Source organism: Barbus barbus, assembly GCF_936440315.1.
Source record: "Barbus barbus genome assembly, chromosome: 38".
NCBI classification, from domain to species: Eukaryota; Metazoa; Chordata; class Actinopteri; order Cypriniformes; family Cyprinidae; genus Barbus; species Barbus barbus.
Genome location: NC_136716.1, coordinates 21,174,981 through 21,201,188, shown reverse-complemented (window position 1 = coordinate 21,201,188; position 26,208 = coordinate 21,174,981). Strand labels below are relative to the sequence as shown.

At 38.0% G+C, this 26,208-nt stretch overlaps 1 protein-coding gene across 6 annotated transcripts in view; it reads right to left on the bottom strand.

Moving 5' to 3' along the window:
* LOC306858116 (BAR/IMD domain-containing adapter protein 2-like) overlaps positions 1-26,208 on the bottom strand; it is a 57,180-nt gene that overhangs the window by 18,011 nt on the left and 12,961 nt on the right. For 4 of the 6 annotated variants that reach the window (XM_079398511.1, XM_079398516.1, XM_079398512.1 and 1 more), the window contains exons 2-6: positions 23,837-23,912; positions 19,980-20,066; positions 8,907-8,968; positions 8,376-8,447; positions 6,894-7,031 (exon numbers count right to left, since the gene is read on the bottom strand). In XM_079398511.1, the coding sequence (XP_079254637.1) occupies positions 6,894-7,031; positions 8,376-8,447; positions 8,907-8,968; positions 19,980-20,066; positions 23,837-23,912 (435 nt within the window). The remainder of the gene's footprint in view (positions 1-6,893; positions 7,032-8,375; positions 8,448-8,906; positions 8,969-19,979; positions 20,067-23,836; positions 23,913-26,208) is intronic. The other 2 variants (XM_079398514.1, XM_079398513.1) reach the window with 1 other exon arrangement.

Genomic DNA, 26,208 nt, shown 5'->3' with positions numbered 1-26,208 from the left:
TTTTAACATAGCGTTTTATATATATATATATATATATATATATATATATATATATATCATTTGGAGTAAGATTATATAAAAAAAATACTTCTACTTCAAAATTTCACATTTAATTATCTGTGCTACTTGCTGTTTATTTATGAAATTTACTTGTAATTTCTGAGTGAATTTTTTTACACCACTTTTTTCAATGTACACGTGAATTTATGCAATAATACAGTATAGAGTATGAATTGTTTTTATTAATTTTGAGATTGCAAATATTACGTTTGTTTTTGTTTTTTTTAAAGAGTTTTATCTTTGCCTCCTCTAAAGCTCAGTTTATCTAAATTAAAAATATGGGAAATTACCACGTACAATTAACAGGGGTTAAAGCAAAAACAAAAAATCCTGAGCCTGAACTTTTTTTCCGGGGGTTGCGGGGATTGACACATAAACAGGGTTATATTTGGCAAACAAAAACAAACAACATTATTTGAAAATTATTTTCCTTGAAACTAACTAGTAACGTATCTGCCATTACCATTAGCCCTTGTCAGGCTCAGACTACAGATTATGGTGGGCTATTTGAAACAGCAATACCAAGAAAGGTTACTCACTACAATATTATGCAAAACATTTAGGATGGTTTTGATATCTAATTTTGCTGGTTAGCTTTGTCCTTGACAGGGTACAAGATGACCTACAATCTAAAACATGACATTTCTGAAATTGTTTTGTTGAAAAGAAATAATGGTATATTAAATACTAGGAAATTAATATAAAATAGGAAATATAAAAAGACAGTTTACTACCGAAAACAACAGTTCAGTTCAGTTAACAACAACAAAAACATTAAAATGCTCCAAGAACTAACACAAACAGGGTTTGTACGGATACTGCTAAATGAAATTCCAGGACTTTCAAGGACTTTTCTAGCACTTCTTTTTTGGTTTTCAAGTACTAAAATCAGATCTCCCTTATCAAACAACAGTATAATTGTCTTTTAAACTCTGTTTACTTTAAATGAGTAAACTAATAAACAAAATGGTGCAAATAAAGTGCATCACATGCAAAGAATGCAATGACCATGGCAACTATGGCAAAGTTATTGCATTCCTTAAGCAAACTGATTTTGTTTTTTCAAACTGACTAGTTGACATGAAGAATGGAAAATTATGAGCTATATCACTGCTTATCGACTCTAGGGGTGTGACAACACACTTAGCTCACCAGATGAGACAAAATGCAGACACAATGTTTTAATACTTTAAGAAATTTTCAAATGACAAAATATTTTGTCTTTTAATCACAAAAAGTAAAACAATGCATTTGCGTTTTGAAATGTTTTAACTAATCTAGGGCTTAACTAACGATTATTTTGCTAATCAAGTAAACTACAATTACTTTGACAAGTGAGTAATCTGATTTGTTTTACTAATACAAATAGAACTGAGTGAAAAACAGGCTTTATTATGACTATATTTATATATAAACTAGCGATGAGGCAATAATAATTAGCTCAAATAAAGTCAAATCAAAACCAAATACATGATTTTATCGAACAACACTGTTTAAATACATAATGTAATATGCCTATATTATAACAAGTACCTGCAGAGCGTGCCAACAGCCTGGAGATGTTTCATGCGATTCAACGACATTTAAATCCATTTAATTTGAATATTTGGCCACATTCAAAGTCAGACACTTTTATTTTGAAATCGCGATGTACAATGAATCGCATATTTAGAAATATGTTGATGTACTCTGCTGTGTTGGCGTAGGTTTAAAAATGATTTAGGTTACAAATCAAGTGAGTTTTCCCAGATGAAGAGTTTAGTCCCTTTCACACAAACAGTCTTTACTGGTTAAATTACCGTAGATCATGTGTGAATCATATCGTTCTTATGGAGATGACGTGATTACTCTGAGCTGTTTACAAAGCTCTGCTGTTTTTTAAATAGCTTTTCTATGTAAATATGGCGCTAGATGGACATCTTTGACCATTGTGGAGATGGTCCTCACTGCAGAACACAAGATCCAGGGGGCGTGGTTAGAACTCCTCCCACCTTACCCTAGACCCCCTAAACCCACCCATCTCCACCCCTAAACCTACCAATCTACACCCCCTAGATGTGGATCCAACCCCACCCCCTGGATCTTTGTTCTGCAGTGAGGGGCCACAGCCATTGTGCCTCGCAGCTTTTTCAACGTGTCGCGCTCGACAGGCTTCTTTTCCATTCATCAGCTGGATACTATTATGCACGTCTCGTGTTTATAAGAGCAAATTTCTGATTGAATAGTAATGTTAGTTTGGTTGAGAGTGAAAGCTGTGTTCCTCTCAGGCGAACTCATGAACTCGAACGTGATATCAAGTGTTTCTTTTTTCCCGCAGCCAAATGCCGCACGCCAGAGATTCTGACCCCAGCCAGGTGTTAGGGTTAGATGTGGGGGAGGGGTTAGGATTAGGCAATCAGATAGCGATTTCAGCGAGAGGGGTAATAATTTGGCAGGGGGTCGAAAATGGGCACAACACCGGCACGGTGCCGGAGAACTTTAAGCCCTGAATTAAATATTCAATACTGGCCAATATGTTCAATATCTCTAAAACATTATCCATAAAAATCTCTAAAATAGGTTAATAACCGATATGGGACCACTATTCACACCTTTGAAAGATTCTCCATGTCTTTGTGTAGTGAGTTTTGCAGTGTTCTGCTCAAGCCATCTCTAAAACCAGACTCTCCACAGCATGACGCACAGCAGGGACCATGAGCTCCACATGTAAAATTCATCCACGGTTCATACTGATCCGCTAATTGGAATGAACACATACACACACCTATAAATAATTGGCAAAAGCTATTACAGAAAAAAATTACATTAATAGAAATCTGACATTTAATAAATCTCATGAGAGAGTTGCCACATGTAGGGAACCATGGGAAAGGGTTTACACATACACAGTGTTTTCTCAAGGGTAAATCTAAGCTTTCACAACTAATAAACTGCTATAAAAAAAATAAAAAAAAATCCTGGGGATTGTCTGGGGTGCATGAGCTGAGGCCAGACACGTTTTAACTTACAGCTCAAAATATCTATTTATTTATTTTTCTGAAGCCCCGTGCCACCCAGAGCTGTGAGGCACAAGCTAAACTAACAATCACAATGTCATTTCCATCTGTTTTTTCAATGCACTTCCCACATCAGCGCCGCACACTGCATCAAACTTTTGACCTTTGATCGTAAGTCAAGAAAACAAGTGTATCTGAGCCTCTGTTTCTGCTTGGCACTGAATCTGTCTAGGTTTATGGAAGGCCAAGATTTAAAACATAAAACAGCTTGTACAGAACAGGCAGTAGAATTAAAATAATCTAGCGTTATATTATATTTTATATAAATAAAAACAATATCACGTAATTACCAGATGAAAGAACACCAGAATATTTTTCCTAATTGTAATTTTCCAGACTGCTTTAATTTAAGTTTTCAAAATGTAGCCAAACAACATGAAGCAGCTTAATTTCTTTCAATTGCAGAAATTCTTTAAATTCATTTCTTTGAATAACAGTTCTATAAATTCCTTTTCCTGTCATTCCATTTTAAATTTCTCAACTCAAACTCGACTTCCTGTTGAGGACAATTTAATCCAAATTTACACTCATGGACTCAAAGGAAGCAAATTTTTAAATGATTGATTTTGACCAACCCTGATACAGAATAACAAATCAATCATCTCTGATGTTTGGTTCACTTTGATCCTCCTACACTTTTTGTTAGAGCCCATAGCAGGAAGTTCACATAATTCATTTAAACAACCCACTCACCTTCCTTCTCTGTTTTCTTTTATACACACCTGTGGAGTGTGTTTAACAAGCAAGCAGAGCCCACAGCATTTTATGCAACAACGTGTTCCTGCGCCACTATGAGGAGCATACCTACTGCTAATGGCATGAACTGACCCCAGGTCAGCCCTCAGCACAACACTCCCACTTCCCCCTGACCTCGCACCTGGTGACGATGGTGGTGAGAGGCGTACATTCAAAACAAACAGCGGCCCCGATAAATCAGCCCCCATACAACGAGGCCTCGATGAACAAAACAAGAGGACATCACACACAATGAAACCCACACAAAACAAGTACAATATTGTATGAAAGGACTTCAGCCAAACAGAGTGGGATTTTCTTTAGCACCTAAAGAGCCAAACAGACTAAAATTGGAATAATTTTTTCTGTGTTCACAGCTTATTGTCTGATTCAGTGCAATGCAGGGGCAAAAACAGCAGCAGCATATCAGATTATAAAAAATATACCTTTATCCAGAAATAAGATAATGAAACATTTATAAACCCCGTAGGTCCATAATGCGAGAAACAGAGGGATTTATAGAGATTATTTATAGAAACAGGGATTTAGGAATTCCCACAATATTTCACCCCAGCATGAAGTCTCAGTTGGATGTTACAAACTGCACAAACATCACGAACAAATTCAATGCTCAAGTTCTGGAGCATCCCAATCTACTGCCAAACTCAGAATGCACAGACATTACATTTTCAAGACTTGAATTGATTTATGCTTGTCTTACATTGAGAGAAATTTTAAAGAAAGAGTTCATCCAAAAATAAATTCTCTCATCATTTACTCAGCCTCATGTTGTTCCAGCTCTGCATTACTTTCTTCCATGCAACAAAAAAGGAGAAGATATGAAGATTGACACCTACAATTGCATTGAAAAGGCTGGACACTCTTTTCCATGCAAATATAATTAATGAAGACTAGAGCTTTCAAGCTTCAAAAAGGATGGAAAACATCCTTGTAAATCGCTTTGGATAAAAGCGTCTGCCAAATGACTAAATGTAAATGTAAGCACCAAAAAAGTATCATAAACGTACGTGGTTGATGCAATTTGTTATATTTTAAGTCTTCTAAAGTCATATTCTAGAGATTTAAATATATGTTTGGATCTTTGAGAAAAATCCCCATTTGTTTTACATTTACATTACATTTACATTACATTTATTCATTTAGCTGACGCTTTTATCCAAAGCGACTTACAATTGCTATATACAGGTCCTTCTCAAAAAATTAGCATATTGTGATAAAGTTCATTATTTTCTGTAATGTACTGATAAAATTAGACTTTCATATATTTTAGATTCATTACAACACAACTGAAGTAGTTCAAGCCTTTTATTGTTTTAATATTGATGATTTTGGCATACAGCTCATGAAAACCTCAAAAAAAAAAATCTCAAAAAATTAGCATATCATGAAAAGGTTCTCTAAACGAGCTATTAACCTAATCATCTGAATCAACTAATTAACTCTAAACACCTGCAAAAGATTCCTGAGGCTTTTAAAAACTCCCAGCCTGGTTCATTACTCAAAACCGCAATCATGGGTAAGACTGCCGACCTGACTGCTGTCCAGAAGGCCATCATTGACACCCTCAAGCAAGAGGGTAAGACACAGAAAGAAATTTCTGAACGAATAGGCTGTTCCCAGAGTGCTGTATCAAGGCACCTCAGTGGGAAGTCTGTGGGAAGGAAAAAGTGTGGCAGAAAACGCAGCACAACGAGAAGAGGTGACCGGACCCTGAGGAAGATTGTGGAGAAGGACCGATTCCAGACCTTGGGGGACCTGCGGAAGCAGTGGACTGAGTCTGGAGTAGAAACATCCAGAGCCACCGTGTATAGGCGTGTGCAGGAAATGGGCTACAGGTGCCGCATTCCCCAGGTCAAGCCACTTTTGAACCAGACACAGCGGCAGAAGCGCCTGACCTGGGCTACAGAGAAGCAGCACTGGACTGTTGCTCAGTGGTCCAAAGTACTTTTTTCGGATGAAAGCAAATTTTGCATGTCATTCGGAAATCAAGGTGCCAGAGTCTGGAGGAAGACTGGAGAGAGGGAAATGCCAAAATGCCTGAAGTCCAGTGTCAAGTACCCACAGTCAGTGCTGCTGGTGTTGGTCCACTGTGTTTTATCAAGGGCAGGGTCAATGCAGCTAGCTATCAGGAGATTTTGGAGCACTTCATGCTTCCATCTGCTGAAAAGCTTTATGGAGATGAAGATTTCATTTTTCAGCACGACCTGGCACCTGCTCACAGTGCCAAAACCACTGGTAAATGGTTTACTGACCATGGTATTACTGTGCTCAATTGGCCTGCCAACTCTCCTGACCTGAACCCCATAGAGAATCTGTGGGATATTGTGAAGAGAAAGTTGAGAGACGCAAGACCCAACACTCTGGATGAGCTTAAGGCCACTATCGAAGCATCCTGGGCCTCCATAACACCTCAGCAGTGCCACAGGCTGATTGCCTCCATGCCACGCCGCATTGAAGCAGTCATTTCTGCAAAAGGATTCCCGACCAAGTATTGAGTGCATAACTGAACATAATTATTTGAAGGTTGACTTTTTTTGTATTAAAAACACTTTTCTTTTATTGGTCGGATGAAATATGCTAATTTTTTGAGATAGGAATTTGGGGTTTTCATGAGCTGTATGCCAAAATCATCAATATTAAAACAATAAAAGGCTTGAACTACTTCAGTTGTGTTGTAATGAATCTAAAATATATGAAAGTCTAATGTTTATCAGTACATTACAGAAAATAATGAACTTTATCACAATATGCTAATATTTTGAGAAGGACCTGTATATGTCAGAGGTTGCACGCCTCTGGAGCAACTAGGGGTTAAGTGTCTTGCTCAGGGACACATTGGTGTCTCACAGTGGATTCGAACCCGGGTCTCTCACACCAAAGGCATGTGTCTTATCCACTGCGCCATCACCACCCAAAGGTTTTACAAAAGGTTTTCATTTTCAGTGTACCTAGTCCACCAAATAAGAAAGTACTCAAAAGAAAGTTTCGTTTGTTGAAATTTGAAGAGCAGCACTGGCTCACCTGCATCTCCTTGTTTCCATATTTGGAGGGGTTCTTGCTGCCTTGACTCTTCCTGCGCAGTTTCTTCAGCTCGGCCTGGCACTTCTCCAGACTCTCTCCTTTACTTTTGTGTTCCATCTGATATTTCTTTAGAGCTGCCTGCGAGACGAAATAACACAGCTCTCATCACAATCAACCCCTAACAATCCAAATGGACAAGACGAGCAACGTAATGGTTGTATTTCAAAAATGTTGATCAAGCATCTATTCCAGAAAGACCTCAAGTGGCTAAATGCCAACGAGAATGGAATGAGATTGGGCTCTCTCATAGTATGCTTGATTTCTTTATTCTCAGCACATCTTGAGCTTTAAAGCTTAGAATAAATGTTAAAAGTGTCCCTATTGTGAGTGAGTTTCTTAACAATCTTTAACTGACCTGAACCCAGAATTGAAAAGACATGAAGGCCATTACATGTTCTTTACTAATGACAACTTGGCTGAGTCAGCCCAATCAGGTCTTTCATTGTCATTCCCAGAACCCCCTGCTTCACAGATTCATTGTGTTTCAGACCATGCGTCTTTGTTTTCACTAGCCTTCACTGCCAAAGCATTTCTGCTACATTTGACTGAGCCTGATTTGCCATCCTTACTATGAGTGGAACGGAAAGCATGGGAGCGTAGTTAATTATTTCTGTCAATGCTGCAAATGAGTGACCAAATAAATGTGGATTTGATTTTGTGCCAAGAAGCGGAGGGTCAGTGCATTTACAAACAAGCCTGTTAGAGACCGCGGTAAGAAAACGTCTTAATCTGTGAAGCTGAAAGTCTCATTTCAGATGCACAGCTGATCTTTCATGCATGTAAAAAGATTTCTTTCAAGTAAAAAGGAAAAAAAACACTTTCCCCTCATACAGATGAGAAGAGCCTTTTAGAAGACGTTGGTGTAATGCCGCTAATACTCTAGCTTTCATTACATGCAGTAAACTCAATTATTGCTTTTAAAAGACATGTTATTTGGAGGTGAATAAGGCCAATTAAGTAAAATTATTGGAAGTGACTGCATGTGTTTTAAAACAATTAAATAAAGAAACAGGACAGAAACAGTGCTTAGTTCACTGAGTTAAGAGATTGAAAAATTCCGAAATGGGAAAAAGTTCATATTCAAATTGGTTTGCGTTGACCACCAGATTCTGCTTGGTTTGAAAGTGACTTCGGTAGTATTTTACAGTGCTGTTTCACATGTACATACTATGTGCTTATTATAGTGATTACAATAACTGGGTAATAATTAGATTCTAAACCTGAACCTACCCCTAAACCTAATCTTAACCCATGTGGTTCACTTATATAAAAAAAATTGAACGCAACGTGTGAACTGTACTTCATACATCACTACACCATTGACCACAGGCAACAGATTTTTTCATCCACTAAATTTTGGCAGAATATCACGAATGTGATCGCAACCTAAATGTTTGTGACTGTGTATGTTTATATACTTACATTTAAGTAGCGAACATCCAATTCCACTTTTTTCTCCAGTTCTGTGAGCAGTTCATTGTGGAATGATTTCAGCTGAAAATTACAGTAGACAAATATAGTTTATATTATACACACAAAGCAATTTTCCTCTCATATGACAAAAGAATCCTGCATTTGATTACAACAAACACAACTAATCCATAATGTACTCGCTAACAGACTCCAGTTTGTGCGCTGTTATCATTATCAGAAGGCCTCAGATACGGTTTGTTTAACATCTGCAGCTGTGTCACACAGCACAGGAAGGTCTGTGCTCTGTCTGAGATGCTGTGTTTATGCATGTGACCACGGTCTATTGTCCTTCATGTATATACGGAAGCGTCTGAGTCGATGTGACATTTTGAGACGCCGCTCCCTTCCATTTCCTTACCCTGGAGGCTAATGGAGCCTCTTAGATACAGCCTGATTGATTCAGTCATGTTGTGAGAAAATATAATGAGAAAATGTGAGCCTATGAGGCAATATGATCTTCATCAAGTTAATGATACTCACCATGTCCTCTAGCTGCATCTGGATCTGTCTGTGAACCTCCGCCATCTGAAAAAGCACATCCCCTTGAGAGAGAGATAGAAAGAGGAAATAGATTAAATTGTCACTGTAATGCTTTTGCACCTGATATCAGGACACCATGCAGTCTGACAAGGGTGCAGGGAAGAGAAAAAAGGAGGTAGAGAGAAAAATGAAAATAAATGATGAACAAGATGGGCCGACAGTCAAGCTAAAGGTGCAAGAAAGTATCTGATGAACACAATAAATTAAATAAAAACACCACAAAATATCAAACCATATTGTTAATGTTTAAAAAATAAAAGATAAAAAGATCACACAGAAAAAAAATATTACTGAAATATTCTTCCATGAAGATGCATACCAAACAAAATAAAACAAAAATATTCATGGGAAACAGTGAAAGCATATTGCAAGTGCATGTTCAATCAACATGAGAAAAAAATCAGAAAAGATGTCAAAAAGAAAATGTTGTTAGCACACAGTTTTCTCATAATCAACATCATTCTGTGGTACAAGAGAGAAAAAAGACAGAGTGAATCATGCAGCCATTTTAGGCGTGTGTGTTGTGTCGGGGTACCTACATGCTGCCTCTTCTGATTAGGCAATGCATTGTGAAAAAAGGAACAAAAGACCTAGTTTGAGCAGGAACAAAAGTACAGAAGACCTTAAGACAGTGTGAAAGAGAGAAAGAGAGAGAAGCTACCCAGGGTGAATGAGTCAAACCTCAAACACTAGATGCATAAATAACACAGGGCAGAACGCTGCAGTAGTCTCATGAACACAATATCAAAGCAATGTTTCCGATTTGCTGAATCCACAATGCCACAGTGAAAGTATAAGCCACACAGCGCTGTGATCTACAGTGATTTTATGACACCCACATTTAATCATTTGTATAATTCATATGAATAATACTAATAAAGTAAATAAATAAGAATTCAATTTTTAGAATTAGAATTTGTATAATTTAAAGTATTATTAGGATGTTTTACATATATTTTTACTATTACTTTTTAAGTATTTTTTAATATTTATTTGATTAAATAGTACATTGCTATTTTACAACGGCTATGAATGCAGCTGATCCACTCAAAATTTAGAGCCTGAAATATCATTTTATAACTTTTGAGTTTGAGTTGAGAGCTTGCAATCTGAATTGTCTTCACTGACTCCACGCAAAAACAAGCATGCGTTATAATTGTAGTCGAAAATGACATGTTAATGACTCTTACAAGGCAGTTCTTTTAATCCTTTTATGTTAAAAAAAAGTTGTTTTCTTCAATTTCATCTTATCAGCCACAGTGGGTTCAAGTACAAACATCTTGCTTCTGAAATATTACTTATCTGTAGGTTTTCAAGTGCAAGGGTCACCAGAGTACATGTTTGTTCGTGCTTGTAGAGTACATTGTAAGGTCATATTAAGTTATCAAAGCTGCCCTTAAAACAAAACTTCCATTCATTTCATTAGTAAGTCAATGCACACTTCCACAGGGACAGAAATTATTATAGAGTGCTGAGACATCTTCCTTCCATCCATCCATCAAACTCTTGTCTAACTCTGCATTAACCAGGTTTAAACTGGCTTAATAAAATAATGAATTAAAATAACAAAAAACGCACACACAGTATGTAACACAGAGGGCAGCATCAGCCGCAGACACTTTGAAAAGACAAGGCACTTGCACAACTTTTCTGCTGTAAAAGAACAATGACAGACGTACATGAACTCGCATGACATCCAATGGGCATGACGTCTCTCTACCCCCTGAACTGGTAATAAACGCAAGGCATACTTCATGTATAGGGTGATTAAGTCGAGACAATGTGAATGATACCTCAAATTGTGCAGCCTGTTATTTTCTAAATCACTAGATATTAAATACCTTCAATATACACTCATTCATATTTGAAATCCATGCACGTCCCTCATAAATCTGAGCTACTGAGCCACACAGTGCGTTTCATAAAGCGTGACCCTGCCTGTCTTTGAATCCGTCATGCCTGACCCAGGACAACTGCACCAGCCTGCAGTACATATCTAATCAAGCCTTCCTCTTAAGCCCTGCCTTCTGAGAAATAGAGGGACAGTCCGTTTTATACAGTTGTTTCAGTTCAAGGTCGGCAGAGGCCATCCAACCAGTAACGTCCATCGAAACAGAGATTAATAAGGGTGGATATGCTCACACAAATTACACATATGCTGATCTTGCTGTACCCAAATTCAGTCATTTTCGTAACAGCACGAAGAAAAGAGATTAGCAAGAAAGAGGGAACAGGCATGAATATGACATTTCTGAGATGCCAAACAAGAATACTCACTGTTGTACAATAGGAAATCATAATTCAGGAAGAACTTTATTAGATATGATAGTAATGCACATAATATCAGTTGTGCAAGGGATGTTGTGATTAATGTAAAAAAACGGGAGGGAAAAAATACAGACCTCTGTAGTTGAATCTCACATTTTCAGACCTTTAGCTGAATATTCAAATTAAATTGTATTGGTTTCTATAAGTTATTTTTCATTGAAGTATCTCAGATGCTTCCCCTAAAATTCCTTACAAGAAATAAACGAGACAATTGTGTACAGTAAAGGCCTGTTGACATCAAAAATGGTTACTTGTAATGATAACTATGGCATTCACATCACTGCACAATAATGTTCTGTTTATTGTAAGTGCACAGTGCAGTTATGTCATCTGTGACTTTAAATGCTTGAGGTCTTTAAAGCAATTTGGATTCTGATTGACTAGTTATCATTATAGTTCTTGTCCTTGGTGTAAACGGGACTTAAGTATGATTGCAAAAGGGTTGGAAAATAGGCCTATCTGTTCATTTCTGGAAACTTTCCAAAATTTTCCAAAAATCCGGGAAAGTATACAGAATTTCTGGAGAATTTACCAGAAAATTTATGCCACTTTGCTGGCCTAAAATAAATGTGGATAGATCATTTGGCCTTTAAGAAATGTTCATGCTGAGTTCATCTCTAACTGCCAAGTCTGCAGTAACATCTGAGCTCAGTTTCATCGACAGCTCTGAAAATCTACGCACATGTGAGAAACACCTGAGATGTTAAATATCATCAGTGATATTACTTTCCTATCGGCATCCATCAGGTTCACATAAAAATGTGTATGTAACACAGAGACCCCTGCTGCTGCTGTCCATGCCCTGGCCTCACCCTGCTGTCCCCACGTCCAGATCTCATCTGTAGGTCGACACACTCTCATTTCCTGTCTAAGTCAGCACAATGGTTTGACAGCACTCCCCGTCCTCATCCTTCCCACCCCCCCATCTCTCTGCTGCAATTCAGCCATGCTCGGCAGGACTCTAAGCCGCTTAGCAGTAATCAGCACGGATCACAACATCTGCAGCTTTGAAAGACTTAAACATATTGTTGTCCGCTCTTAAAGGGCCGAATCAATTAGGGTACAGTCTGAAGAAACACTGTGCATCTAGTCAGCACCCTATGCCTTAAATCTTGGCTTTTTTGACAAAAATATTAATTATAAATAAATTATTTAAATAAAGCACTTAGGACTTAGTAAGGAATAAATACAAAAAGATAAAGAGCTTAAAATGAGAATGATTTTTGATTTGCAGTGCACAGGTAAAGTCAACATGAAACGGCTTTCATGAACCTATTATATTTTCATAAAATGATGCCTTGCACATGACATATAAGGGAGGAAAAATAGGATATTCAGGATGCAAAGAATTTGTTCCCACATTTTATTAATTAGTTCCCTCATTGATCATGAATTAACTAAATTGAAATGAGGAAAATTGGCCACAATTTAACTAAAATGATGGAACAAATAAACAAAATTGGCAACAAATGAACTGAAACGAGGAAATAATACAACATGGCCAGGATTTAATTAAAATGAGGGAACAAATTAGAACAATATGCCCATTATTTAACTAAAATGAGGGAATGAATTGGTACAACGTGGCCACAATTTGACTAAAACAAGGGATCTAATTAGAACAATGCAGTCACAATTGAACTAAAACTAGGAAACAAAGTAATGAAAAGTGAATGTGAATGAATTCTCAACTTGATTGGAAACTTCATTAAGTTCACACACATACACAATTAAACTTTACAAAGGACCATCAACAGGCATGTTTGGTGCAGCATTACAGTGGTAGAATTTGTAAGCCACTGTAGAGTCTCACTGAGTCAACCTAACCTTTCCAGTGTAAAATGAGCCCCTTAATACGCCCTCAACAAAGCGAGAGAGCACTAGAAAACCTACTGTCTGGAAGGAAAGATTTTTCCATTTTCTGTTGTCCTGCCTCTTATTAAACTAGCTCAACTCTCCCACTCCATCTCTTGTTCTTCTCAAGTTATTTCCCTCTTTCTGTGACCTTGGTAGAAGTAATAAACATCAATACTGAGAGAATTATACAGCACACAGATGGATGTGATAAACTTAAGCACATTGGACCGAAGTCTCCTCCAATGAATTATCCGATGCGCTTTGCTGCAGAACTTTTATCATTAAATATGACATAAACCTATACAGTTCATATCTCTTTCTTTCCACCAAGCTCAGATGGCTGTATAGCCATAGGTAGAACAAACAAAACAGTCAAAATGATCCATATGCTTCAATACAATCATCCAGTCATATCTGAAACTCTAAAACTCAGTGACCCAAGACGGAATGCTGTGATGCCTCATTGAGCTCGAAACCCCAAGGCCTAAATAATTCTTTTGTGGTCATTACTTTGTGGCAGAGGACTGTATACATAACTATTAGAGAGCAGCTGATGAGGTCATAATGGAGATTAATGACTGCAGCAGAACAGATTCAGGGAGGGTGGTTGTGGGTTGGATGTGCTGGGCAGCCAAATTAATTAGACGATCAAATATAGAAGTAACACTGTTATAATTGTCCATGACTATTGAACTTTACTGGGACCTACAGGTGGCAAAATAATGAATCCTACTAATGTGACGTCATTGCTCATGAATATTAATTATGAAGTATTTATCTCCGTTACAAAACCAAGTGAGCAAGTAAACTGAAACCTCGTAAGTAACTAATTCATATAGGGAACAACTGCGTGCACAGAGGACAGCTAATTCCAGTTAATTTTGTCATTAGCATGTTGCAAAGCTAACATAAACACAATGCATTCTGGAATTGTCTTCTCTGCAAAGTATACATGTAGTGCTACCTTTGATTCTAGCCAAAAAATATGTATTTTAGACCTCTTGAAGCCTCTTGTTACCTGTTGCCAGCGTATATGATGCCTTAAAAACTGTCTAGGTTTGGAAAGCCTTACACAAATGGATGTACCAAAACACATAAATGCATTCATATTCATTAGCAATGCCTTCTACAAAGCACGACTCATTAATTTGCCTATCTGTGAGAGTATGAAATGCTTTTACAAGAATGTCCTCCAAAAGCTGATCTGATGTAAGTCACAGCGGTGCATCCATTTCCAAGCGACTCTTCTGTTTGTGATGGCATCTGTAGCAGCAATTATCAGCTCTGTGATTCATTCCTCAGAGGTGTTTGAGCCATTTGTTGTTTTTGTATGTGTGCTTTGTTTGTGTGTGGAGCGAGAGATACCCAGAGGGTGAGACAATGACTTTCAGTGTGGTGAGGAAACACTGACACTATGACACTACAAATCCCACCTACTTGGAGTGAAAATTAAACTTTGTCTGTGCCAACCTGCTGCTGCACTCCCAACATCAGGATGGAGTCAATCACATAATAAAGTGCCATTTCTATGCTTCCTGTGGTGAGCTGGAATTGAAGGCTTAAGAACGGAGAGAGAGAGACAGATGAGAATTGGTGGAGTATTTCCACTGTTTATAAATATCTTGTTGAATGTTTATTTGGTTTTATTTGTATTTAATTTTATGCTATTCTATTACTTTTTATGTCAAAACACATCAACCCTAACTAATGATTTAGAATTTTTGTTACAATGTCTTTACTGTCATTTTTGATCGATTTAATGCATCCTGTTTTTATTGTTTCTATGGCTAAAATGATCATTATTCAGCATGGTCTGAAAAGGCCAATAGCTTTGCAGACAATGTCCCATTTATCTTCACTGTAAATTAATTTAATGAGGGGTTTAGCCTTTGGGCTATTCTCCAAACATAAAAAATCACATGCATTAGGAAAGTAGCACAGTAGCAAAGAAGCTAAGCCTATAAATTCTAAATGTTTGTACTGGAAATCTGATCTGAGGCATATTTTGAGGGATTTATTTGAAGAGCTTATCAAAAATGAGACCGGATGTGTTGCTGGAGCATTTCAGTTTGCACCAAGATTTGCCAGCATTAATTATTCAAACACCCCAGAGTTATTTTGTGACTACAGCGAGAGCAAGATGCTTGCAGATGCAATTAATTGTGTTTAGTCAGAGAACACAGTTGCCTTTCTGCAAATATTTGTGTTCGAGTGAGAATATCCAGGATTTAGACTAATTATCAGCATAAATGGTTGTAATTTGACGGAAAACTCCCAAAGCTAAAACTACAAACGTGAGAAGACGACGACCTACTGGTATCACACATCCATGACGAGTGATACCCATATTTGGGCATTGGGAAGAGGAAGCTGTTTAGTATTCCACACACTCGTGCAGCACTGAAGAGGCAGACGGGGGAAGCTGTTTTTGGAAGCACTGACATCACCAAGGAGGCATTCTGGGACTAAATCCACAGCACGGGCCGCATTCACATTACTCTTGCGCTCTCATTCTCTCTCTAGCGGAACTTCTCCTGTTAAGGCAAGTGATTCATCTATTTTTAGCTCACAGCTCCCTCTCTCTCCTCAGGCCGGCTGTGTTCGTGCATCGGTGCGTGGGCTGACTGCGGGCAGTGGGTGATGCGATACGCACAAGTGCTGCATTGAAGAATCACCGCGCATCTCTTCACAGCAAGAGGCCACAAGTTATTCAGAGTTGAGGATGCGATGAAGAGGATGATAACCGCACTTAATGAAATCTCACCATTATCCAGAACCCAGAGAGCAAAGCTCTTGCAATGATGTAACGGATTTTCATACATTTTGATTACTTCCGCTCATTCGATTTTATAACTGGGCGCGCCCTGTGATTTGACATCATTAGAGGTGCTAATCTAGTCCTGTTTACACTTGGTGTTAACATTTATCTCAGGTGATTCAAAGTGTTCAGAAGAATTACAGGTTGTAATTTAACCATTCAGTTGACAATCGTTTTGTAAATCAACTAGTCAGTGGGTTCCTTTAATGCAGGGGTGTCAAACTCAGTTCCTGGAGGGCGGAGCCCTGCAGAGTTTAGATGCAACCTTAATTAAACGCACAATCCAGCTAATCAAGTCATTTAGGCATATTTGATATCTGCATGGTTTGTGTGTTGGAGCAGGGTTGGAACTAAACTCTGCAGGGGTGCGGCCCTCCAGGAAGTTTGACACCCCAGCTTTAATGACAAGTTGACTTATTCTTAAAATGATATATCACCCAAAAATGAAAATTCAAACATAATTTACTCAACCTTTAAGTGAAACAAAAAGATACAAAAATTGTGAATTTGCATTTTCATTCAGCTCGTCTGATTTTTTTATGCTTTAGTCTCAATAGGCAAATTGCATATGAAATTTTGACTGAATATTTTGTTCCTAGTTGTATGAACAAGACCAACAGTTGGGTCCAATGTTGCATAGATACCATACCAGCATTTTTCAAAATATCATCTATTTGTGTTCTACAGAAGAAAGAAATACATAGATGACATAAGGGCGAGAAAATGGCAGAATTTTTGGGTGAACTATCCTTTTAAGAAAATTCTGTATATTGGACTGGGTAGTATCTTAAACTATCAAAAAAAAGTTTGAGATGTGATGCAACTTGCTATGCAATACAACATTGCTTTATTAACGACAAGATTAAAAAAATGTTTGTTTTTTTTTTATATAAAAAATAAATATTAAAATAAATACATACAGTACAATATTATATAGCATAAATAGACAAATAACAAATAAAAGAAACAGGGCAATTCTACATGCACTAGTCAACTGCACTGATAAACTAGCTTGTTTGATGACAAATCAAAATCCATAGGCAATAATATAGCACAGGGACACAACAAGTGCACACACACCTCAGGCATGTGAACTGTGCTAGCCATTAAGCTTCAGATCTTACATCATTAACACACATATGGCCGCTTTTATGCAACATCCTTTAAAACCCTTCAGTCCATCTTAAAGACATGCAAACAAGTCCAAGAAGACAGGAACATCTTCACATGGGGCTGACTGTGACAAGCAAAAATGTTTGACTGAGATTGTGTGACTGATTTTAAAGATTCATTGCCATCATCCTGAAGGTCTGAGGCCAGTGAAGCCTCCCATTCTCAGAACTGTCTTCCTTATAACATACAATTATACTAAAGCCAGAAATAAGTCTGTATCAATTATTAACGCTGGGCTAAGACCTAACTTAAGAGATTTATTTAAGCGTGCAGCAATTGGTTGTGTCCACATGGCTGATGCCACAGTTCCCACGTGCTTAAATGCACGCACCCTCACCCACACAGTCTGCATGAGTATAAATTCATAACACAGACTCATTCTGCATGTTGGATAAAAGTTTCCACTTCATGCCACTGTTGTCTTGCCAGCTCTTTCAAAGTCTCTGGATCTAAATAACACTGACATTCAACATACACTTACAGAACATCAAACAAATCCGAACAAAACCTGTCACTCAAAAATGAACACACACTTCTTTGTCTTGCTCATGCAAATCAATCATGTACTCACTCAGAAAGCAACCAGACAAAGGAACTGGTATGTTTTGTGGTTATGACATGCATCTGCAATGCTTTCGGGCCATGTGAAGACAAGAACGAGACTGCAACAAACTGTCAACATGTGTAAAGCACTGTTGATTACTTGTCAAATCTAGGGATGCACCTATATTTACTCTCTGGCTGATGTTTATGTTTTGGCTGTACTTTATATAGAATATCTGCTGCTTATATAATAAAAAAATATGCTGTTGATATATTGTGCATCCCTAGTAGAAGCTGCATGATAATTCTGATGCACATGTATTTCTCTCATGCTTGAAATTCATTGTAAAAAAAATACAGGCACAGACAGATGACATGAGCATTACTGAAACAGCTGTACAAACATAAGATAATCAATACATGCATGCACACATTAAATGCACTATCGAGAGAGGGAGAAGTATAATGATATCTGACTTATGTAAGACTTGAATACAAAACAACTGACTTAAAACAGCAAAGGAAACAGCAAGCAAACAGCTACTTATTTAGAACACATCCACTTCAGTAATTTTGTATTAATCCATGTTTATTTCTTGTCACTGTCATAATAACATAAATCATTCCTGATATAGCAATATAGTATTGATGGACACATTATAGTATCGGAGTGGAATAAATGTCATACCACCCAGCCTTATACATTATTGAGGATTAAAATATATATTTTCTGCATAATCACGAAGGTACAAAACAAACACAGACGTGCTTTAATTTGTCTAGTGATGAAAAAGTCTCGGGTGAAAAGGCTGAGAGACTTAAATCCTCATAAAACTTTTCTCATTAAACTTTTCATACCCAGATATTGCTGCTTTTTAACAATGCTGAGACAGCAGCACTCTAGAAATAGCTCTCTTGCAGACTAAAATATAATCTCGTAAAGACTCCATCTCCGCCTGGCTATACTGTTTAGATATTGAGAAAGCTGGAAATCAGGTAACTAATCTCAGGATAAGATGAAGCTGAATTAATTCAAATAATAGCCTTTTACTGATCAAATTAGAGCTGGGATCATGGGCTTGAGACACCAACCAGTGAAATGAAAAGACGAATGCTCGTAAAATGTTTCTGAGATGAATAATGGAAGCATAACCAGCTTTCATGTCCCTCTGTAAGCCTCTCCCCTCCAGTCCTCTTTAAAGAGAAAACGTCTCATATTTGCTGCTGAGATTCTAATGTGCTTTTAGAAAGGATGAGATTACGCTGTGGATTCAACGGCCAGTCCTATTAAGAGTCTCACATGCCACTGAAGTCTGACTCAAACTCTAGTGATGCACTGGACACACAACCGGACAACAAGATTTGTTTGTTTGAGGTTAAGCATTGAGACTCAAACCCACATTCTGGTCCAAAAACTTGCCCAACCAGACTTAAATCAAATGATATACTGATCTAAAAAAATGCTCTCTTCAACCGGATACCAATAGAATAGTACAAACAACCCTTCCTGGAAAAGTAAATGCCAAAGAGTTATTATTTGTATATTCTTTGTATAGTATTTGGTGCGCCCATTTTATCATTGGTTGCTATGGTGTTTACTTCTCAGTTAATCACTGCTACAGTAGCTACAAGGCACAGTCATAAATAATGAACAGACAGCAACACTAGTGAGGACAAAAACATACTTGTACTGTGACTTCAGACGTGTTCTCTGAATGTCATCTCTAAAAATGTTTGCATATAAAATTTTTCATGTTATGCAATCATTTGTAAGGCGTAATTCATAAATGGGCTGGAGAAAAACAAATGATTTGCAGATGCTTAATGCACAAAATTAACATTCATTTTAAATTAACTAAAAAAAAAAGCAAAACAAAACAAAAGCTGTTGTAGTGTGCAAAAATGGCAGTTTATGGTTGTGAAAGTGCAAATCGAGTTCTTGGATATTTTACTGCAAAGGAAAAATGTATATGCGTCGAGAACCATAGTTTCATCACAACTCCCTAAATCTAAATTCTAATACAAATAGATGAGTTTTCATAGAGAGACACGGAAATAAGACAACAGGATAGATGAACACAATGCAACCAACCACCAATAAGCAAACGATTGAATCTGCAGAGTGTATACGTTTGTACAAAATAGTGTGTGTGATATCCAAAGATACATTCTTAAATATGCTGTACTATGTACTCATACATCCAAAGCCATTCACACTGAAACCATCAAGTTATTCTCTTTTGCAATCCCCCTCCCAACCACAGGAGGCACTGCAGCTACAGACTATGACTCACCAAGATCCTTAGAGCCGTGACTCTCGCTGGCCAGCTCTCCCATCCGCACCAGTGCGTCGAAGTAGCCTTTTGCTGCAAATGTCACACCTGGAAACATGGAAGCATTGGGGACATAAGAATCGGGAGTGTGCTAATGTGCTAACCCGAAGCTTCCCTCAACCCACAGGTGCCGCATCTATGGAAACAGGAGTGGTAGATGGGAAAGCTTTAAGCTCTAGATGTTCTATGATGGCTCGGCCAGAGAACTGGGGGAGGTGGGGGTGGAGCTTGTGATTGGTGAGCGATGAATAGCAAAAGTACCCTTACTTTAAAATAAAAAACAAACAAAAAAAACTTGATGCCCTCCGAAACTTAACATTCACATCAGATTTCACATTACTGAGAGTAATCACTCGTTCTGTGTGAGGTCCCATCACAGGGAGAGCTGTGGCTCTTCTGCATCACCATGGCAGAGAAGGGTTGGCTCTCAATCAGGCTCTCTTGGAGCCAGAGGATCACGGCAGTTTAGAGAGGCGGGACAGTGCCAAGAAGCACAAAGTGTCTTGGAACACAGTGACATTTAGAACCAGAAGGTACTGAACAAGTGGTTAGCAAAGGTTAGGATGTTCTGCCTTGAATTCATCATTTTAAAACTGTTATCAGGTAAGAAAGCAACACAGCATATTTAATTTGATGCAAATATGAAAGGCTGTGAGGGACAGAAGTACATCCAATTTGTTGTAGAATCACATCTAATACTCAAATAATGTTTTTGAGAGATTTGAAATACGCACACAAAGAAAATTGTTGCATTCAAAATGCTGCAATTATAGGAAAGCTCTATCTGTTCCAATACTGGATTGCCCAGTATTGGAAAAGTAATTTTATTCTTATATTTTAAATTACTTTTGTCGTCATCTATCTTTGGCATTAATAATTAAAACAATAAAATTTAATAACACTGTAAAACACTGTAATTTTTAGCAAATCTCAAAATCAATATCCATTTTTTATTACAATGTACAGAAATGTGATGCCTAAATCCACTTGTAGCATTTTAAATAATTTATTTAGACAAAATAGTGTACCATTTAATATTTCATAAATAATTTATCTGTATCAGAATTACACAATTCTGCACGAGAATTTTAATAATGGTGTATACCTATCTATTTCATTACATAGTGAAAGTACACAAGCATTGCAATCTCAGCACTGCCACATGTGCCTCTGACATTTTGAATGGACTGTTGTACTTCTGTCCCTAAGAGCCTCATTGACGTTCACATCAAATTCAGTATGCCATATGACCATCCCAATTCAATGCAGTGGGAGTGTTTAGGTGGAGGTGGTAAGGCTACACCAATGCCAGCCCAATCACGTATGAATGTATAGACTTATTTGCTAGTGTCCGTGCAAATCCTAGGCTCAGGATATAAGGTACGTCCTGGTTGTGAGGGATTAGAGGGGGAAATCTGGGGGCTTTGGTGCTCCAGGCTGAGTGGTGAGGGGTAAAGGAACGAGAGAAGCAGCAGAAGGAAAGAGGATTACAGAGGTCTGAAAAATAGGGCAGAAAGTCTCTCCAACCATCTTTGAGGAAACATTGATCAGCCACAGGAGACAATCTGAAGTTAAAAACCACAGAGAAGTCCAATCTAGACCCAGTTATCACATATTCTCTAAGCTTAGTTGCTGACAGAAGGTCTCCACTGACTATAGATGTTAAAGTCTTTCGTCACTACTTATTCTTATTCTAATTATTTTTGTAACCTTCTAACCCTTTCAATCCTTAATTTCTAAGAGTCCTCCTACACTTCCAAGGAAAAGGCAAGGGAAAGGGATACTTTAAGGTTAACTGCTGCTTATGCACAAGATATCTCAACACAATCATCTACTCTAGGGCATGCAAATGGACCTTCAAAATCTCTTTGTCCTCAAGCCACTGTTGAAGAATTGTAGCCAATGTTTCTTTTTTATACTATGACATTTTAATGATCTATTAATTTGACTATTGGTTTCTAGCATTTGCCAAACAGCCCAAAATCTTGCAAATGCCCAGTGGCCACCATCTGCACTATTCATTAGTGGGTACTGTGGAGGGTTTCCACTTTGCTGCCTGCAAGACCTGGCATATTTACAACTCCAGCAAATCCCCATGATGGATTCTGCGAACCTTCATAGCTGCAGCCAAGGCTGATCTGCAAGGATGGGAGTGCAAATCTCACTCGAGTTGGGTCTATTTTTAACCATCTATCAGACTTCACACTCTCGCACACATACACACACTCTCGTGGTCTACCCTCTAGAGCATTGGTCTTTTTCTTGTATTTCTGCCTCATAAAATATTAGATGAAGTCTGGAATGGTGAGGAAAGTCATTGGTTCTCTGCAGTACTTGGCACAGTGCAACTCTACAGGGATTCAATGCTCATCCTAAAGCTTCTGCCTTGTCTGTGGAGCTAGACTGAACACAAGAACTCTGTACACATTATACCTTGAGATCAGACAATGTGGCAGCATTATTTACCTGAATATAACACAAATACCATTGGTTTAGCATTTGTTTAAAACTGTTAAACACCCTAACAACGTGTCCTAACTGATAAAAGGGACAAGTGATTTTAAAAGTTCTATTTCATATTAATCAGAATTTTCCTAACCAGCTACGATCACATCTTATCTGTTTAATCTGTTGTTGTTTTTTTCTATTTCTATGGCATCCCGCCAAGTAAACCTCACCCAGACTGAAATCTCACTGGACTGAAATACTACTCCTCATACATACTAAACATCAAATATGAATGAGGAGAGACTGTGGAAGTTTAGAACAGAATTTATATTAGATATTAAATAACAAAAGGAAAACCATAAAAAGCATGAAAATTCTAACTTTGTGTTCATAAGTTTTACACTAGAGTGTGCATAAAAGTATTAGAAACTGTAGTAATTGGCTGCGTTTTGTGATCAATTAGGTCTCACGTCTGGTTTTTGTGTTTGGTATACATTACACAGATAAACTGTTAGTCGTCTTGTTGCATCGGGTTAGTTTTTTTCAAGAGTGTTACATGTTAAAAATGATACATTGTTAGTAAATTGTTATTCTCAGAGTAAAGTATTGTAAAAGAAAGAGGCAATGCAGAAAAGGACATTTAATTGTTGCCCTGAACACCAGATACCTGTACTACCTAATGTTGTATACGCCATACTCTGTCCTCCTTGTAGTGACGTATCATTCTTGTCCTGAATATACATCTTTCCTGTTCCCTTTTTCGCTCCCTCCGTGGGACTGTGTCTGCTCCCAAAGCTCTCTCTGGCCTATTTTACGCCTGTCCTCTGTTCCATTTTACTCTCCCTTCCTCCCAGTGCATATTTTTGCTCCGAAACGCCTACGTCCTTGTCCTTGCCCAGTCAACATCTCAAAAACACAAATGAAGGTCCGCACACATAACAGAAATACATCATCGATTGTCATTGGTTACATGTATGTGACAGCTCTGGAGATGCAACATGCATGAACCGGATGGATGTTTAGGGGGTTTCAGGGTGCAAATGGATTTAGACATGTAACATTCTAAGACATCATCACTACGAGAGAACAGGAAGTCTTCCTCCCCACAAACAAAAACATTAATTCTGAACAAACATTCAACAAACATTTAAACAACATTCTACTAGAGTTCTATGCAGGAATTTGAGTTTTTATATTAGCGATAATAAATCCCAGATGCTAGTCACAAAGGTGTATGCAACCAAGGAGTGGTGCTCTCCGTAAGCAAGAATTTCAAGCAATTTCTTCTCATAAATTAAAGCAGACCTATGAAACAAGAGCTGACTCTTTGCCTGCAAGAGTGATAATGAACAAGCCACTGATGTACTCACTGGAGAGGGCCTTCTCGTAAGTCTTCCCCATGGCAACAAAGTTCCTTAAGCAAGGGTTGAACTGCTCCATGATGGACTGAAACAGAAATAGCACAACTTTAGTCAGCACAACAGCAGCAGTCACCATTTAGCGGTCATTCTCACCACTACCAAGAACTCCAATGGTACAAACAGATAATTAAACAGGTGAACTTCTGTTTATATAAGTCTATATTACAATAAAGTGTCGGCCTGTTGGGGATAGGTGTGTATGAAGTGAAGTGACATACTGCCAAGTATGGTGACCCATACTCAGAATTCGTGCTCTGCATTTAACCCATCCAACGTGCACACACACAGCAGTGAACACACACACACCGTGAATACACACCCGGAGCAGTGGGCAGCCATTTATGCTGCGGTGCCCAGGGAGCAGTTGGGGGTTTGGTGCCTTGCTCAAGGGCACCCCAGTCGTGGTATTGAGGTTGGAGAGAGCGCTGGACATTCACTCCGCCCACCTACAATCCCTGCCGGCCCAAGACTCGAACCCGGAACCTTTGGATTACGAGTCCGACTCTCTAACCATTAGGCCACGACTTCCCCATTTGCAGATACCAAGAAAAGATGGATTGAGAGAGAGAAAGAGCAAGCCAGAGTTCTCACGCCCCCACCTTTCAGAACATTCTCATTAGTGGGACTTGGAGGGCATCATGCCAGCTGGGATTTGCCGTTCCTTTGTTGCTGGTGGGCACAGGATTGTGGGAGTATGTGGAGATCTGCCCACTGCCTGACTCACCTAATCCAACATTAAGAGTTGCCCTTTAAAATCTATTCATTTCTGCTGAAGCTCCTCATTGAGGAGACCTCTTCCTCTTCTCAAAAGAGCTTTGCTGTTCCATTCAGAGTAAAATCACTTGCTACATCTCAACTTGACAAATTTGTTCTGAGAACATTTTCCCCAGAGTCACGTTGTTCCTGTTTCTACAGGCTTCATCACGGCTTTGAAAATAACAGGGCAGCATATAAAGGGACAGAGGAAGGGTTCAAAAAGACAGAGTCTAAGAAAGTTGAAGAACAGAGGATGCACAAAAAAAAAAAAAAAAGCATTGTACAATACAGATACTGTGGCAGCTGTGGAGACAGAATGAAGCTATATGAATGAAAGTCTCTACTATTTTAGGTTTAACAGAATTGGAATGGAGGTGTTTATGAACTCATTTAAGGTCGACGGAAACTGATTGCTTGGGTATATCCCAAATCCCCCCACCCTGTGCTCCAGTTACAATGAAAGCAGGTTTACAGTGAAAATGAGGACAAAGACAGACTTCTTTAATCTGTGCGTTGCTGCAATGCAAACTGTGATTCAGAAGTCTTTAGAAATGTATTGTGTCAAAAAAAGTTTTTAACCCTAGAGAACATGCAATTAATACATTTTTAAATGTCAAATATTTTATTTGCCAGTATGAAAATGTAATATATATTAAAATATTTGTGCACTAGTTTGTCCCCTATTATTTTTTTTTAGAAACAGCAATCTTGTGAAATATTTTGTCAGCTTGTCAGTCACATGATCCTTCAGACATAATTAAAATATGCTGATTTGTTTCTCAAGAAACATTTATTATTATCTTCCCTCTTATCAATATTGAAAACAGTTGTGCTGCTTAATATTTTTGTGGAAACTGAGAAACATTTTATTTCAGGATTCTATGATGAATAGAAGCTTTGAAAGAACAGCATGTATTTAGATTTTTTGTAATAATCTCCAAATTTTGAAGAATGGTGTATATTTATAATTATTATATATACTTATGAATATACAAATATAAGCTAAAAACTATATTGATAAGCTGAATAATGAGAGCAGAAACAGACGGGGCAAGTAAATCAGCTCCAAATGAATCATTCATAAACATCCTTGTCTTTCTCTCACTGTCACGTCTTATCTAACATCTCAACTCACAATTATTTCTTATGTAATTCCTCATCTGCTGCATGCAATCATATAGCGGAGTCTGTCCAGCGGTACTAATCTTCATTATAATATCCTTATAAAGGAAAAAGAAAATGCAGACTAACAAATAAACACCAGCAGAAGAGATGAGAAGGAAATAAAGGCATTGGAGAAAGTCATGGTTGGGTGCAAACACAGCTGGCATGTTTTCATCAAGGAAGGAATTACACAAACAGTGTGATAGACCTCACTGCACCACATTCCCGTGAGATAAAAGCACATGATCACATTCATGAGGTGAAATATACGACTGGTATTCATACAACGACCAGGGTGCGTTTTGCATGTCAGGTTTTGGTAAAACATAATGCTGAAGTGTATAATTCGCACATTTTAATGTCCACTAATGGTATCAGTATAATATCATAATGTCCCGCTT